Consider the following 13587-nt stretch of genomic DNA (forward strand, 5'->3'; position numbering starts at 1 on the left):
AGGGTAGGATTGTAGTGTGAATGCTTGTGATGTAGATCAAAGCATATCTTTTTATGAGGTAATACATATCGGAATCAATGTGATACAGTAACATTTGAACAGCCTCATTTTGCCCTACAAAGGCTCTAGCAAATCATGCCACCAAAAACTTCCCTCTTTCCCTCTGGAAACTCTTCTCATAATGTATAAACACAAGCTAAGAAAAATAAGAAAATAGAAAAATAAATAATTTATAGAAGGTTTACATATACTCATGCAAATTCAAAACCAGACCGCCAAATACAATAACACACAGCAAACCTTACATTCAGATAATGGGGATGAGGAACAATACACCTTTATACAGTATATGCAGTGTACATAGACATAGTGGGAAGTAGTGACATTTAAAGTAATGGACTGCTCATAGTTTAATGGTTTCCAGTAACTCTTCTACATTAAAAGACTATATTGGGTCTCATTCATGAAACATGAGCAGAACAAAATTGTTCGTAATGCATTCATTGAGGGAAAATCCAGAAATAAAATACTATAGAAATTTGCATATTATAAATTACAAGATATCACATCCTTCAATGGAATCTGGGTCAAATTAGCTACTAGTCTAAAAATTACTCACAACACAGAGGTCTTGTTTTGTTTCTCAGTAAACACATCACACAGTTTTGTACCTAATGGAGTGTAATGTATATATATAAAAGTCAATGTGTGTATGTATGTATGTATGTTCCAGCATCACTTCCGAACGGCTGGTACACATGTTTCGCAATGGTCGACTTAAAATACTGTAGGGTGAGATCAGCCCTAACCCACCCCCTTCTGGATAGGGTGGGGGGTGATCGTACGGTCTTGTATGCATGTTATCATTCAGTTGACACTCAGAATGACCACCAGAGGGCGAACTTGAGGTGACTGCCAGCATTCTTTATTTTTGAGCACCACAGCTCCCCTGTTGCTTTTGAAATTAAATAGAGTTCTTCTCATGCAAGTGTTTGTGTGTTTGTCTGGCCTGGAAGTGAGACTAAGGGAGGGCTCCAGCTTCGAAGATACGCAAGCGAGGCCAGCACACTGGCAAAAGGAAACCTCCTAAGAAAGACAGTCGCTTAGCTGCTAATGCACAAACGATGTGAGCACGTCGGCAACACGAATCCTCACAGCAGAGAGATGCCCAAAGTAGTTCTGACAATTTCAATACTTTCTAGGATCCCACGGGCTTACACAGTTAGTATATAGCAGGCAACTACCAGCATTCTTTACGTTTAAGCAGCACTGCACCCCTGTTGCTTTTCAAATTAAATAGAGTTGGCCGGTTCTAAGCGTTAACTGGATGATAACATACATACAAGACAGCAAAACAAGCACATTAGTGAGTCTTTATTGTTTGTTAATTTATTTTTATTTTTAAAGTTGTGTTTTTTTTAATTATGTTTTTCTCAGACAATTAAAAAAAGCACTTTATTTTCCTCCTGGGCAATGCTGGGTATTTCAGCTAGTTTTCTATAAAAGAGCATCATAATCCTGTGTATCATTCTCATTGTGAATAGGACGTTTTTCTGGTGTAAGGCTCAGAACAGTAGGACAGTAGGTCAGGAGGCTGCCAAGGAGTTGCTGTGCTTGAGCTGGCAGGAGTCTACATGGAGTTGTATGAGGAGAATGAGTCGATAGAAGAGGGCCACAGCCAAACAGTGCCAGAGCTGTGTCCTAAAAAAGTCTACAAGTGAGAATTCTGGCAAGATTAAGTCCTATGAATACCCCATTGATTTAGAGACAAGGGGATGCAATGATAGGTGAAAGAGCCTGAAGTGACTGCTCTCATTAGCCATACAGTATTAGATGAGGGGGCTAAGGGACCAGGACAGGTGGAAGTTTGTGACGGAGCTGCACAGGGAAAGAATAGCATTAGGATAGTCTTTATATAATATACAATTTACTGCAGGGATAGTACTAGGACGCACAGGTAAGAATAAGGGTAGGTATAGTTTTTTTACACAGCAGACAGTTTAGTAAATGTTAGCATAGGGGTTATGGTGTATGTGAGGAAACTCTGACCATTTCACAGTGTGTAAATTTTGCATAGATGTAAATATAGCTTTACATATAGATTTGAATATATACTGATTGGGAAAATACTTTTCTGTATGACCGTAAGAGGAAAATTGATTAAACACGTTAAAAAAATGCTTAGTGTGTTCGAAAATGTATTTATTCCAGCAATTGCTGAAAATATATTGCACACAAAAATTTTGAAATGTTTGATATAAATTTCCAGAATGACTTTGAGTATGTTATTCAGTATGTTAAAGAGATTCCTCTGAGTGTATTGAAACAAGTTTAAGTGTATTTAAGAATGTTTGTTTTAAAACAATATGTGAATATACACTCACCTAAAGGATTATTAGGAACACCATACTAATACGGTGTTTGACCCCCTTTCGCCTTCAGAACTGCCTTAATTCTACGTGGCATTGATTCAACAAGGTGCTGAAAGCATTCTTTAGAAACGTTGGCCCATATTGATAGGATAGCATCTTGCAGTTGATGGAAATTTGTGGGATGCACATCCAGGGCACGAAGCTCCCTTTCCACCACATCCCAAAGATGATCTATTGGGTTGAGATCTGGTGACTTTGGGGGCCATTGTAGTACAGTGAACTCATTGTCATGTTCAAGAAACCAGTTTGAAATGATTCGAGCTTTGTGACATGGAGCATTATCCTGCTGGAAGTAGCCATCAGAGGATGGGTACATGGTGGTCATGAAGGGATGGACATGGTCAGAAACAATGCTCAGGTAGCCCGTGGCATTTAAACGATGCCCAATTGGCACTAAGGGGCCTAAAGTGTGCCAAGAAAAAATCCCCACACCATTACACCACCATCACCAGCCTGCACAGTGGTAACAAGGCATGATGGATCCATGTTCTCATTCTGTTTACGCCAAATTCTGACTCTACCATTTGAATATCTCAACAGAAATCGAGACTCATCAGACCAGGCAACATTTTTCCAGTCTTAAACTGTCTAATTTTGGTGAGCTTGTGCAAATTGTAGCCTCTTTTTCCTATTTGTATTGGAGATGAGTGGTACCCGGTGGGGTCTTCTGCTGTTGTAGCCCATCCGCCTCAATGTTGTGCGTGTTGTGGCTTCACAAATGCTTTGCTGCATACCTCGGTTGTAACGAGTGGTTATTTCAGTCAAAGTTGCTCTTCTATCAGCTTGAATCAGTCGGCCCATTCTCCTCTGACCTCTAGCATCAACAAGGCATTTTCGCCCACAGGACTGCCGCATACTGAATGTTTTTCCCTTTTCACACCATTCTTTGTAAACCCTAGAAATGGTTGTGCGTGAAAATCCCAGTAACTGAGCAGATTGTGAAATACTCAGACCGGCCTGTCTGGCACCAACAACCATGCCACGCTCAAAATTGCTTAAATCACCTTTCTTTCCCATTCTGACATTCAGTTTGGAGTTCGGGAGATTGTCTTGACCAGGACCACACCCCTAAATGCATTGAAGCAACTGCCATGTGATTGGTTGATTAGATAATTGCATTAATGAGAAATTGAACAGGTGTTCCTAATAATCCTTTAGGTGAGTGTATGTGATGTTGTTTGAAAGGATGAAATTGATTAAAATGTAAGATTGTAAACATGTTTATGTTTGGTTGGACTGAAAGAGCTCTTAATTGTAACGGAAAAAATATATGAGTAGGTGGTGTGAAAGGTCTCCAGATCAGGCATGATACTGTATATACACCCCTTTTTTTTGAGTGCTGTCCAGGCTCAAATTTTGGGAAGATCTTTAATAATTGCAAAAGTAAATTTAATGTAAAAGGAGACATACTCTTTATAACACTAAGGAAACTGAAGATAAGAACTGGCTTCCTAAAGGTAGTTTTACGTACAATGCTGTACAAAAAAGGGGTTAACTAACAGAAAGATATACTGTACTGTTTCTCCAGAGTCAACACTCTGGAAAAGATGCAAAAAAACTCTGCAGATATCAGCGAAAGAGTGTGCAAGACGAACTAGCTTTGGAAGGAGGTTATGGGTAAAACAAATCAATTTTATTAAATACAAATAAATTTGCAAACTCTTCTTAAAAAAGTTCTGTAAAATGTAACTGTCAGAGAACCAGATTCTCCAATCTCAAAATGGGTGGGAAAGCGCTGACTTCCTTGAGGGCATTTTAAATCTAAATAGATTTTGAATTACAAAGCATTTGATGTGTGTTAAACTGATTTCTTTCCCCATACCCTTCTTGTGTTATAAGTAATTTATACATATTTTAAATGTGAAATAGAATTGAATTCCAATGTTTGCATGACTACAAAGCCGATAAAAGGTTCACTTTTATAATTTGTTAGGTTAAATGAAACATTCCGGACATTTTAAGATTCGAAAGCCTAGGGTAGCCTAATGTATGTGGTAATTTAATTAGTAAAATTATAATAATAATTAAGATATATATAAAGAAACTTTTAGCTTTTAGATGGCACGTTAAGAGATGTTAATAGATGAATTTCAAGATAATTCTGAATTCCAAGTGACCTTTGAAATAATTAAAGGGATTTTATGTGGATAAATATATATTTTATATAAATTACCTAGTTTGCCTTAGACATAATCAAATGTAAATTTCTTTTGTCAAAAAAGATCTATAACTGCACATATTTGAACAATATTCTATAATTGAATTTAAATATATGTATCAATACTTTCTGATGTCTCAATGCTTTTTAATCAAGTTAAAATAAAATGTGTTGCATTAGCTTCTCAGCAGACAGAAAACTGCCTATACTTATCAGCCCAAGGTCACTTGCCCATTACTTCCAGCAAGTTTGCCTGCTTATTCAGACACCAAAAAGGGGTGATGACAAGCCAAGGATTGTATGTCCAATAAGAAAACTAAGCACCATTGCCTCAGAGATTCAGCTAGTCAATACCTCAGTTCTGAGAGATGCCCGTGCATCAAGAGGCTCTTGTTTTAGTGTCCTAGTATCTTATGTGTGGGTCCTACAGATTCCAATTTAAAATGTAGGAACTGATTAATAAATAAGTTTCAGGCACTTGCACAGGGAAAGGAGTAATGTTGGCAAGTTTTGCTCAGATAATAGACAGTAGATGATGGACATTAGTAGGCTTGAATATTAGGTAAAGGTAGGAAGAACTAGAAGGAAAGTATTTTGCATAGATGGTAAGAAATGTAATATAATCCAATTCAATTCCTAGTTTAGGCACTTACACCATGGTCAAGTCTCTTTGTTACAATGCCGTGTACTCAAGATTTATTCTGCATTCCTATCTGGACTCCAAGACTGACTTTTTTAAGTGAGAGAAGTTTTTTCCAAGACAAAAGCAATAGGAACATAATTATATAATTTTGTAAATGAAACCTACATCATTATTTTCGCCTCCTCTATGAAGTCATCTTCAGACATGCTACCTTCTTTAATGACTTTAATGGCAACTTCATACTGGTCCTTCCATAGGCCCAGGTGCACTACTCCAAACTGCCCACTGCCAAGTTCCTTCAGAAGAGAAATTTCTTTTTTGTTCAGTTCCCAATTACCTACAATCAGAAAAATGGAACAATACAAAAATGTGATAATTACTTATACCCAACTGAAAAGCATTTTAAGACACTACTGCTTTATACCTCTGCTTTATGCAGATGCTAAACTCCTGTTAAAAATAACACACTGATACATCCGACACAAATTATTAGAAGTAGATTAGAAATGCAATTTTAAGAAACAAAGTACTATAGAATAATGATATGCATGCAAACTCAGAGTAGGAACTAAATGAGATATTAGCAGTTGTCTTTTGTTGAAGTGCATGGAAAACAAATCTATTTTTTCCCTTTAACTTTGAACCTTTAAGAAAATATTGTGGTTTAACACTCCTCATTAGATTTTGGCTGTACCCATTCATAAACATACTATATATAAAGCATATTTGATGTTTAAAAGTGATTTAAGAACTTCTAGGAAATTAAACAGACATTTAACTATTACCATAAGCAGAAAATGGTACCATCTTCTCCTTTTTAATGGCTGAATGTCGGAGTCTAGTAATCATTCCTGTAAGAAAAAGTACATTTATTTTAATCATTTCTCATGCATGCACGTCCGATGATCATCTTCTGGGCTTATCGGAGGTAAGCAATACTACCCCAAGGTGAGACAAGGGCACTATCATTGTAGCTGTTTTGGTTTTTTTTTTCACCCGCAAAGGTGAAAAGATGACCAGTGAGGGCAAATGGCTCAGCACCTCCTGGCCAAAGTCCTATAAATGACTTGATGCTCCAAACAGATGCATCTCCATATGGACTCGAACTGAATCCAGTACAGAACTTCCAAAAAGACCCGCTCTGGGTGGTAGGTTCCACTGTGATCTATTTGAATTTTTCAGATCTTCTGTTTTCTCCAGGCATTCATTAGATCTTTTAAACCGATAAATCTTATTCTAAAAATTCTAATTACATTTATTATACAAAGACTATAAATTCTGAGTCTATTCTGAGTCTGAGGATCCTATGGATGGTTGCTGAATGAAACCAGGGCGTATGAAAACTGTCCACTAAATTATGGTTTGGACTATTGATGTCATATTATAAGTAGAAACACATGTGTGTGAAATATACTTGTATCAGGCAGTTTGCTACAGTGGCTAAGGCACTGGATTCCATTAGACATACTAACTTACCAGTTCACTTTCACCATGTAATCCTGAGCAAGTCCTTTAAAGTAAATGTGCACTGCAAAAAATCTTTAAATGGCTGCAATGTATACTGATCTTATTATGTTCATTTTGATCTACTGTAGGTGCTAGTTCATATATATATATGATAACAATGTAATGTAAAATTTGATTGAGCAATAGTGCATTAAATATTATTTTAAGATTTCAGTCTTTTCGTAAAGTAAAAAGTAATACCGTACATTTACACATGCAGATAATATATGAACAAAAACAAGACAAAAAATAGGAAAATAAAAAAATGAATAAATAACATAACACAGCAACTGATGTACTGTCACTGTTGCCTGATTTGTTGTGTGGTAACTCAGCTTTCATCCATCCTAAACCCACTCATTCAGGGAAGAATTGCAGGGCAGATCTGCTTTCTTTACAATACTAATTAAAGTCATAAAAATGAGTGGTCGAGGGTACTAAAACTGGAAAGGGGGCCATGGAGAGTAAGTGTTGGGCCGTCTGTCTCAAAAGTTAATTTTTCAATTTTGGCAAATTTTATGTTTGTAGAGATTCTCGTTTTCATGAAAAACCAAATCCTTTCTGTCAAAATGAAAATTTGTTTTAATATCCCTACAGTACATCATGTTTTTGTTTTTTATTTCCTTTAATTTTACAATCATACAATCAAGTCAAACTTATACAACAAACAACTTCACAGTCAAACTAGAAAAAAGAACAAAAAAAAAAAAAAAAAATGCAGAAACACTAAGAGACAAAACCTAACAAAACAACATTCAACCTCCACCCGAGAGAGAGAGAAGAGAGACAAGATCCTGGGTAAAATTAGTTAGAAAAGAAACAAAAAAATAAATAAAAAGAAGAGAAAATCCACCCGATGTAAATGCTTATTCTAAAATTTTAACACTAAGATCTTATCATATTTTTAAAAAACGTTTTGAACATATACTCTAAGCAAGAATTTGATTTTTTTTCAGCTTCAAATAGTATAAAATATTAATTACCCACTGACTTATAAAAGGTAGGCTGGTATTCTTCCAGCAGGATAAATCTATATGCAATAGTACATTGTGGACAACTGAGGCAATATGAAATTGAGAACTCTCTAGTCTTAAGAACGAGATAGAGTTTGTGTGACTTCCATTTCCAGATCTTTCAGATTTTAAATTTTCAGTGTTAAATAAACTGATATTAACCCCAAAACTCAGAAGTTCACAGAATGTGGCTTGCACATTGATGACTTTGAGGGAAGACATCTGTAAATTTTCAGTTCTCTCCAAAACCCAAGCACTGAGCATTTCAAGTTGTTAAACTCTACATTACAAAGAAACTTTGATTAGATTATATGCCTTTATGAAACTACCCAAATGTGTATTTACTTGAGGCAGGTCCTTAAATATTCTTGTTATTTAAATTTTTTTTTCTTACTTTTCCTAGCAAAATTTGAATCTCAGTGCCTTAAGGTTACGAGTTGGGGTGCTAGTCCCAAGACCATTTCCAAAATTAAAATGTGTTTCTACTTCTCCAATTTTTGACATCTTAATTTAAGAACACCATGAGGAAAGAAGATAATCAAAATTCACGCAGGTAAACTGATTCATTCATTCATTGTTTACATCTAGCACAAAATAATTATATTCCAAATATGCCTTAGTTAGATAAAGAATTATGATTTTTAAAAAATAGATGTGCTTTTAAAGTGGAGTAATATAAACTCCAGTAGTTTACCATATACAGTACTTGTATTGTAAATATGGAGAAAGTCATGATATGGTAACATTTTTAATTTTTTGCAGTGAATATTTTTGAAGTGAATTTTCAAACATTTTAAAGCAAAAAAATATGAAGCACTTAACAAAGTGAAGAAGATTAAAACAAAAAAAAAAGTAAAATGAATGATAACGGATTGCCAATCACTCTATTTTTTAAATTTTGACTTCATATTATTAATTTTATGAGATTTCCACTTTCTGTATATGAAAAAGTTACATAAAACTGACTGATAAAATGAAATATACTCAATGATATTATTACTGTTTTAATATAATCTAATATAATGAAACTATTTTAATATAAGGTAAAATTAAAAAATAAAATATGCTTGATAAGAGTACATCTCTTTAATTCTTAGTTATAAAAAGTACACTTTTCTTTTAACCTTCACCCAGAGAAGGGCTGCATCAGTGCATAAATTGAATTAAAATCAGAACGATTTAGTGAATTTATATGTCAATTTTTGTGTAATTTTTAATCTATAAAAATATCAATATTTTTATTTGATTATATTTATAGTGTTTAATAATAATAATTTAATAAAGGCTACATTTACAAAAACAATATAACCCAAGTGGCAGACTAAACATATTTAACACATTTAAGAAAATAATGGATATGGACAAAAGTTTGATAACAAAATTGTGCTAGTTGTGTTAGTAGTGTACATAAACATTTTAGAATATTTTTCTTCATAATTCTGAAGAAAACAATTAAATTAAAGGGAAAATGTACTGACCTCCTGAATTGTGGCTATGATACTGGATCATTTTAGGTATTGAGTCAAACACATAGTTCTCTGCTACGTAATAGTTTTTATCAGGTGTGACATTAATCCGATAGTGGCAAACAGATCCATTTTTAGCACTGTGAAAGAAAATTCAAATTGTTAACATTAATTTCATACATATATGTATATATTATAAAATATAAAAAGATTGGCATGAACTGTTGAAATCATTTCTTACAATTAAAATGAGTACACATTAACAGGCTAATGTTTAATCTGCTTAATCCAGTGCTGGGCTGAAGAGGCTGGAGCCTATTTTAGCAGCACAGGAAATATGACAGGAAAAAGCCCTGGACACTTACTTGTGCATGCTCTCCCACAGGGTCAGTCTGAAACTGACAATTAGCCTAACCTGCATGTCTTTAAAGATGTGGGAGGAAAGCAGGAGTACCAGGAGTAGAACACAAGCAGACACTGTAAATTCCACCTGGGCAACAACCAGGTGCAGGATACAGACAGACAGAGCATGATGAATCTGTGAGGTGACAGTGCTATCTACTACACTACCCAGGATTTACAGATAAAGAATATTAATCCTTTCTAAAGAACATATTACAGAAATCAAAAACTTTTATTTAAATTGTAATATCAAAACATAAATCATTCTAAATTGTTTTTGAAAATTAAAGTTTATACAAGTTTCATATATAATTCTGATTAAATACACAAAAACAAAATAAATAGCAAAGCAGCAAAACATAATATTGTCAAACTTGGGTCACAGGGCCAGAACCTATATTGGCAGTACTGGACACAATGTATGAACTAGCACTGAGCCAGGAACCAGTCCATCACTGGCTCTACTCACTCACAGACACACGCACAAACACATACTTGCATTCAAACTTACCCAGGACCTAATACATATAGGTGAAAATCAGCACAGACATATGTAAAATGTGACCTTTCTTATAAGCTGTTATAAAAACACAAATTAATTAATTTACCCTAAGCAAAGAGTAGGCCATAACTCTTATTTTTTGTGTAACTGGTCAAATTCTGGAACCACAAAAATATTTCAAAACTAACATGGTGGTGCTCATCCAATTAAATTCCCATTTTTTTGTCCATTTGGTTTATTAGCCTAGAAGTGTAAGACTAAGACATTACAAAAAAACCAACTGACTTACTCATCAGTTAAATATCTTATTGAACATGATAAACACCACATGGAATGATAATGGGCACGTAGAATATGGCATTAAACTGTGGTGAGACAAATTAGGTTTAGTCCATCTTTATCATTCAAAGTATTATTATTACAAAAACGGGTACCTTTTGGGACCACGTTTTAAGCCAGCTGTAGTTAACTAATTAAAATCTCACTAAGAAGGTCTACAGATGCTGTAATTAAAGAATATTTGAATTTTTTCTTTTAAAAAAAACTTTAACCTTTAAAAATAACAAAACTAGCACAAATTCAGCTTGCTGCATGGCACAAGAAACATTTTTGTATCTGGAAAACAGAAATGCTGATGATCTCTTTTTCCAGTTCATCGTATCCTCACAGGAAACTTTAAAATGCTGTTTATTGTATTGTATTGATCCCCTTCTTTTTGACACCCACTGCATGCCCAACCTACCTGGAAAGGGGTCTCTCTTTGAACTGCCTTTCCCAAGGTTTCTTCCTTTTTTCCCTACAAGGTTTTTTTTGGGGTGTTTTTCCTTGTCTTCTTAGAGAGTCAAGGCTGGGGGCTGTCAAGAGGCATGGCCTGTTAAAGTCCATTGCAGCACTTCTTGTGTGATTTTCAGCTATACAAAAATAAGTTGTATTGTATTGTATAAAATATGATAAGACTGCGCATCCTGCCCAGGGTTTGTTTCCTGCCTTGCGCCCTGTGTTGGCTGGGATTGGCTCCAGCAGACCCCTGTGACCCTATAGTTAGGATATAGTGGGTTGGATAATGGATGGATGGATGGAAAATGTGATAAGAATAAAATGTGATTAAGAGTAATTTCCTCTTACAGTGGAACCTCGGTTCACTACCATAATTCATCCAAAACTCTGGTCATAAACCGATTTGGTCGCGAAAAGAAGTAATTTACCCCATAGGATTGTATGTAAATAAAATGAATCTGTCCCAGACCGTACGAACTGTATGTAAATATATTTTTTAAAGATTTTTAAGCACACATATAGTTAATTATACCATAGAATGCACAGTGTAATAGTAAACTAGATGTAAAAACACTGAATAACACTGAGAAAACCTTGAACAACAGAGAAAACTAACACTGCATAAGTTCGCGCTCTAGCGCTATGAACCCCTTGCCTAAAACACTTTTTTTTAATGAGTTTTAAGCACAGGGAAAAAAATGAACACTTCAAAAATCCATAATTTAATAAACCACCAAGAAAAGTAACATTGCAACAATGCACGCTACGAACCGATCATTGTAAACAGAAGTGGAGTAGAGGTTAAAATCCAATAGAAAAAATGTCTTCATTAAATACAACGAGGTTAAAACTATGCTCGAATCTATCTCTTTAAAAGCAAGCCTTATGCGTCCAGCCGCCCCTCCCACACATATACACACACGTGCGCGAGAGTGTGTGTGTGTGTGTGTGTGTTTGTGTGTCTCTCGCTCGCATGCCAGTCTGTGTCTGTGTGTCTCTCTCTCGAGCGCACGTCCTGGTGTGTCTCTCTTGCATGCATCTGTGTGCGTGTCTGTCTTATGCATGTGTGTGTGTCTCTCTCTCTCTCTCTCTTGATCGCTGCACAGGAAGAGACTGAACATGTGCGGAAATCATCTGCGTCCACAAACCGAAAGGGAAACTGGCTTGTTCGTACACAGAGTCTATGTTCGTGAACAGATGCAAAAGTTTGTCGAACTTTTCGGTCGTAAACTGATTTGTACGTGTTCCGAGACGTTCGTGAACCGAGGTTACACTGTATTTTCAATTCACATATTCTTCTAATCAGTTTTTTAGACAGCCTTTAGAAAATAAAAGGTAGGATGGAATAAACAATTACTGTTCTACTGCAGTAAAATCACTATGTTCATTTACTGTAGCTGTGTTTTATGACTGAAAGACAAATTTTTGTTTTGTTTGCATTTACAAGACACCACTTCACATGACATGACCTGACGTTATATTTATTGTCCAAGTTGTAGACAGTGAATAGAAAATTAGACAGGACTGTTTCTTGTGGTTTTCCAGTGTTGCTCACTTCCATATAGGAGACACAAAAATTATGGTCTACTGCCCAGACAGTCCATTATGAAGTACACGATGGGCTTATTCACCTGCATATCATTATGCTTATCCCTTAACATCATGCAAATCTTTCAAAAAATGTTCAACAGATAATATATCTCAATGAAAATGGGACTCTCCTGACACATTTTCTTGAAGAACAAGTGTAGCAAACATGAACAATATTGGTTGTTTCTTGTGGTCAGATAGACATGACAATGATATTAGGTGCTTTTTGCATTATTTGCAAATGCAACTAAAAAGTTATTATTTAGTGAGAAAGTGACAGAAGAATCAGTACAATAGTCACTAAGTTTATTTTTATTATTATTATTTATGAAGCATGTCTGTCTTCAAGGACACACACTACCACATAATCGAAAAAATGTTTTTTCCAGTTAAAAATGTTGTTAAAATATAAGAGAACAAAGACTCTTTAATAATGTAAATTACAATGTCTTCTTTTCCACTTGAGCTGACTACTGCAATGTATTATTCACAGGCTACTCAAAGCATTCTATTTGCTGCTTTTGTTTAATTTGAAATGCTATTACAAGAGTTTTTTTTATAAGATTATGAGGTTGAATATTATGAATATTGAAGATTATGAGGAGAATATACTACATTGGTCCTTAAGTATTTACAATGGCTTCCTGTTATATTTAGGGCTTACTTCAAAATCCTTCTACTTACAATCAAGATTTAAATGGCTTAGCCATATTTATGTAATACAACTTATCAACACATACTTGAGAGTACATTATGATCTTGAGACAGCTGTCTTTTAAAGTTCCCATAGGTAAAAATAGTAAAACTACTATACTTTGGGAAGTCAAACCTTTATCTACAATTCCTCAAAACCTTGGAATATTCTGCCTTCCTATGAAAGACATGCCCCATCATTCTCAGATTCCCGCTGAAGACTTACTATTTTAGTCTAGCATTCACTGATTAACGAATGCTTCTGCTTATTAGATTTTTAGTGTCGATCTATGACCTTATATAATAACCAGGAAGGAGAAGCATATAATTCACATAGGTTATCAAAATTGTATTATTACCTCCTCTTTGACTCTGCAGAGGTGTATTCTCTCCATAAATGTTGTT

At 35.0% G+C, this 13587-nt stretch overlaps 1 protein-coding gene across 3 annotated transcripts in view; it reads right to left on the bottom strand.

Annotated features, from left to right (window-relative positions):
• LOC120523606 (cytoplasmic tyrosine-protein kinase BMX-like) overlaps positions 1-13587 on the bottom strand; it is a 167563-nt gene that overhangs the window by 41182 nt on the left and 112794 nt on the right. For all 3 annotated transcript variants that reach the window (XM_039745051.1, XM_039745050.1, XM_039745052.1), the window contains exons 11-13: positions 9231-9358; positions 6019-6084; positions 5399-5570 (exon numbers count right to left, since the gene is read on the bottom strand). In XM_039745051.1, coding sequence (XP_039600985.1) covers positions 5399-5570; positions 6019-6084; positions 9231-9358 — 366 coding nt within the window. The remainder of the gene's footprint in view (positions 1-5398; positions 5571-6018; positions 6085-9230; positions 9359-13587) is intronic.

This window comes from Polypterus senegalus, chromosome 2, assembly GCF_016835505.1.
Source record: "Polypterus senegalus isolate Bchr_013 chromosome 2, ASM1683550v1, whole genome shotgun sequence".
In the NCBI taxonomy this organism is placed as follows: domain Eukaryota; kingdom Metazoa; phylum Chordata; class Cladistia; order Polypteriformes; family Polypteridae; genus Polypterus; species Polypterus senegalus.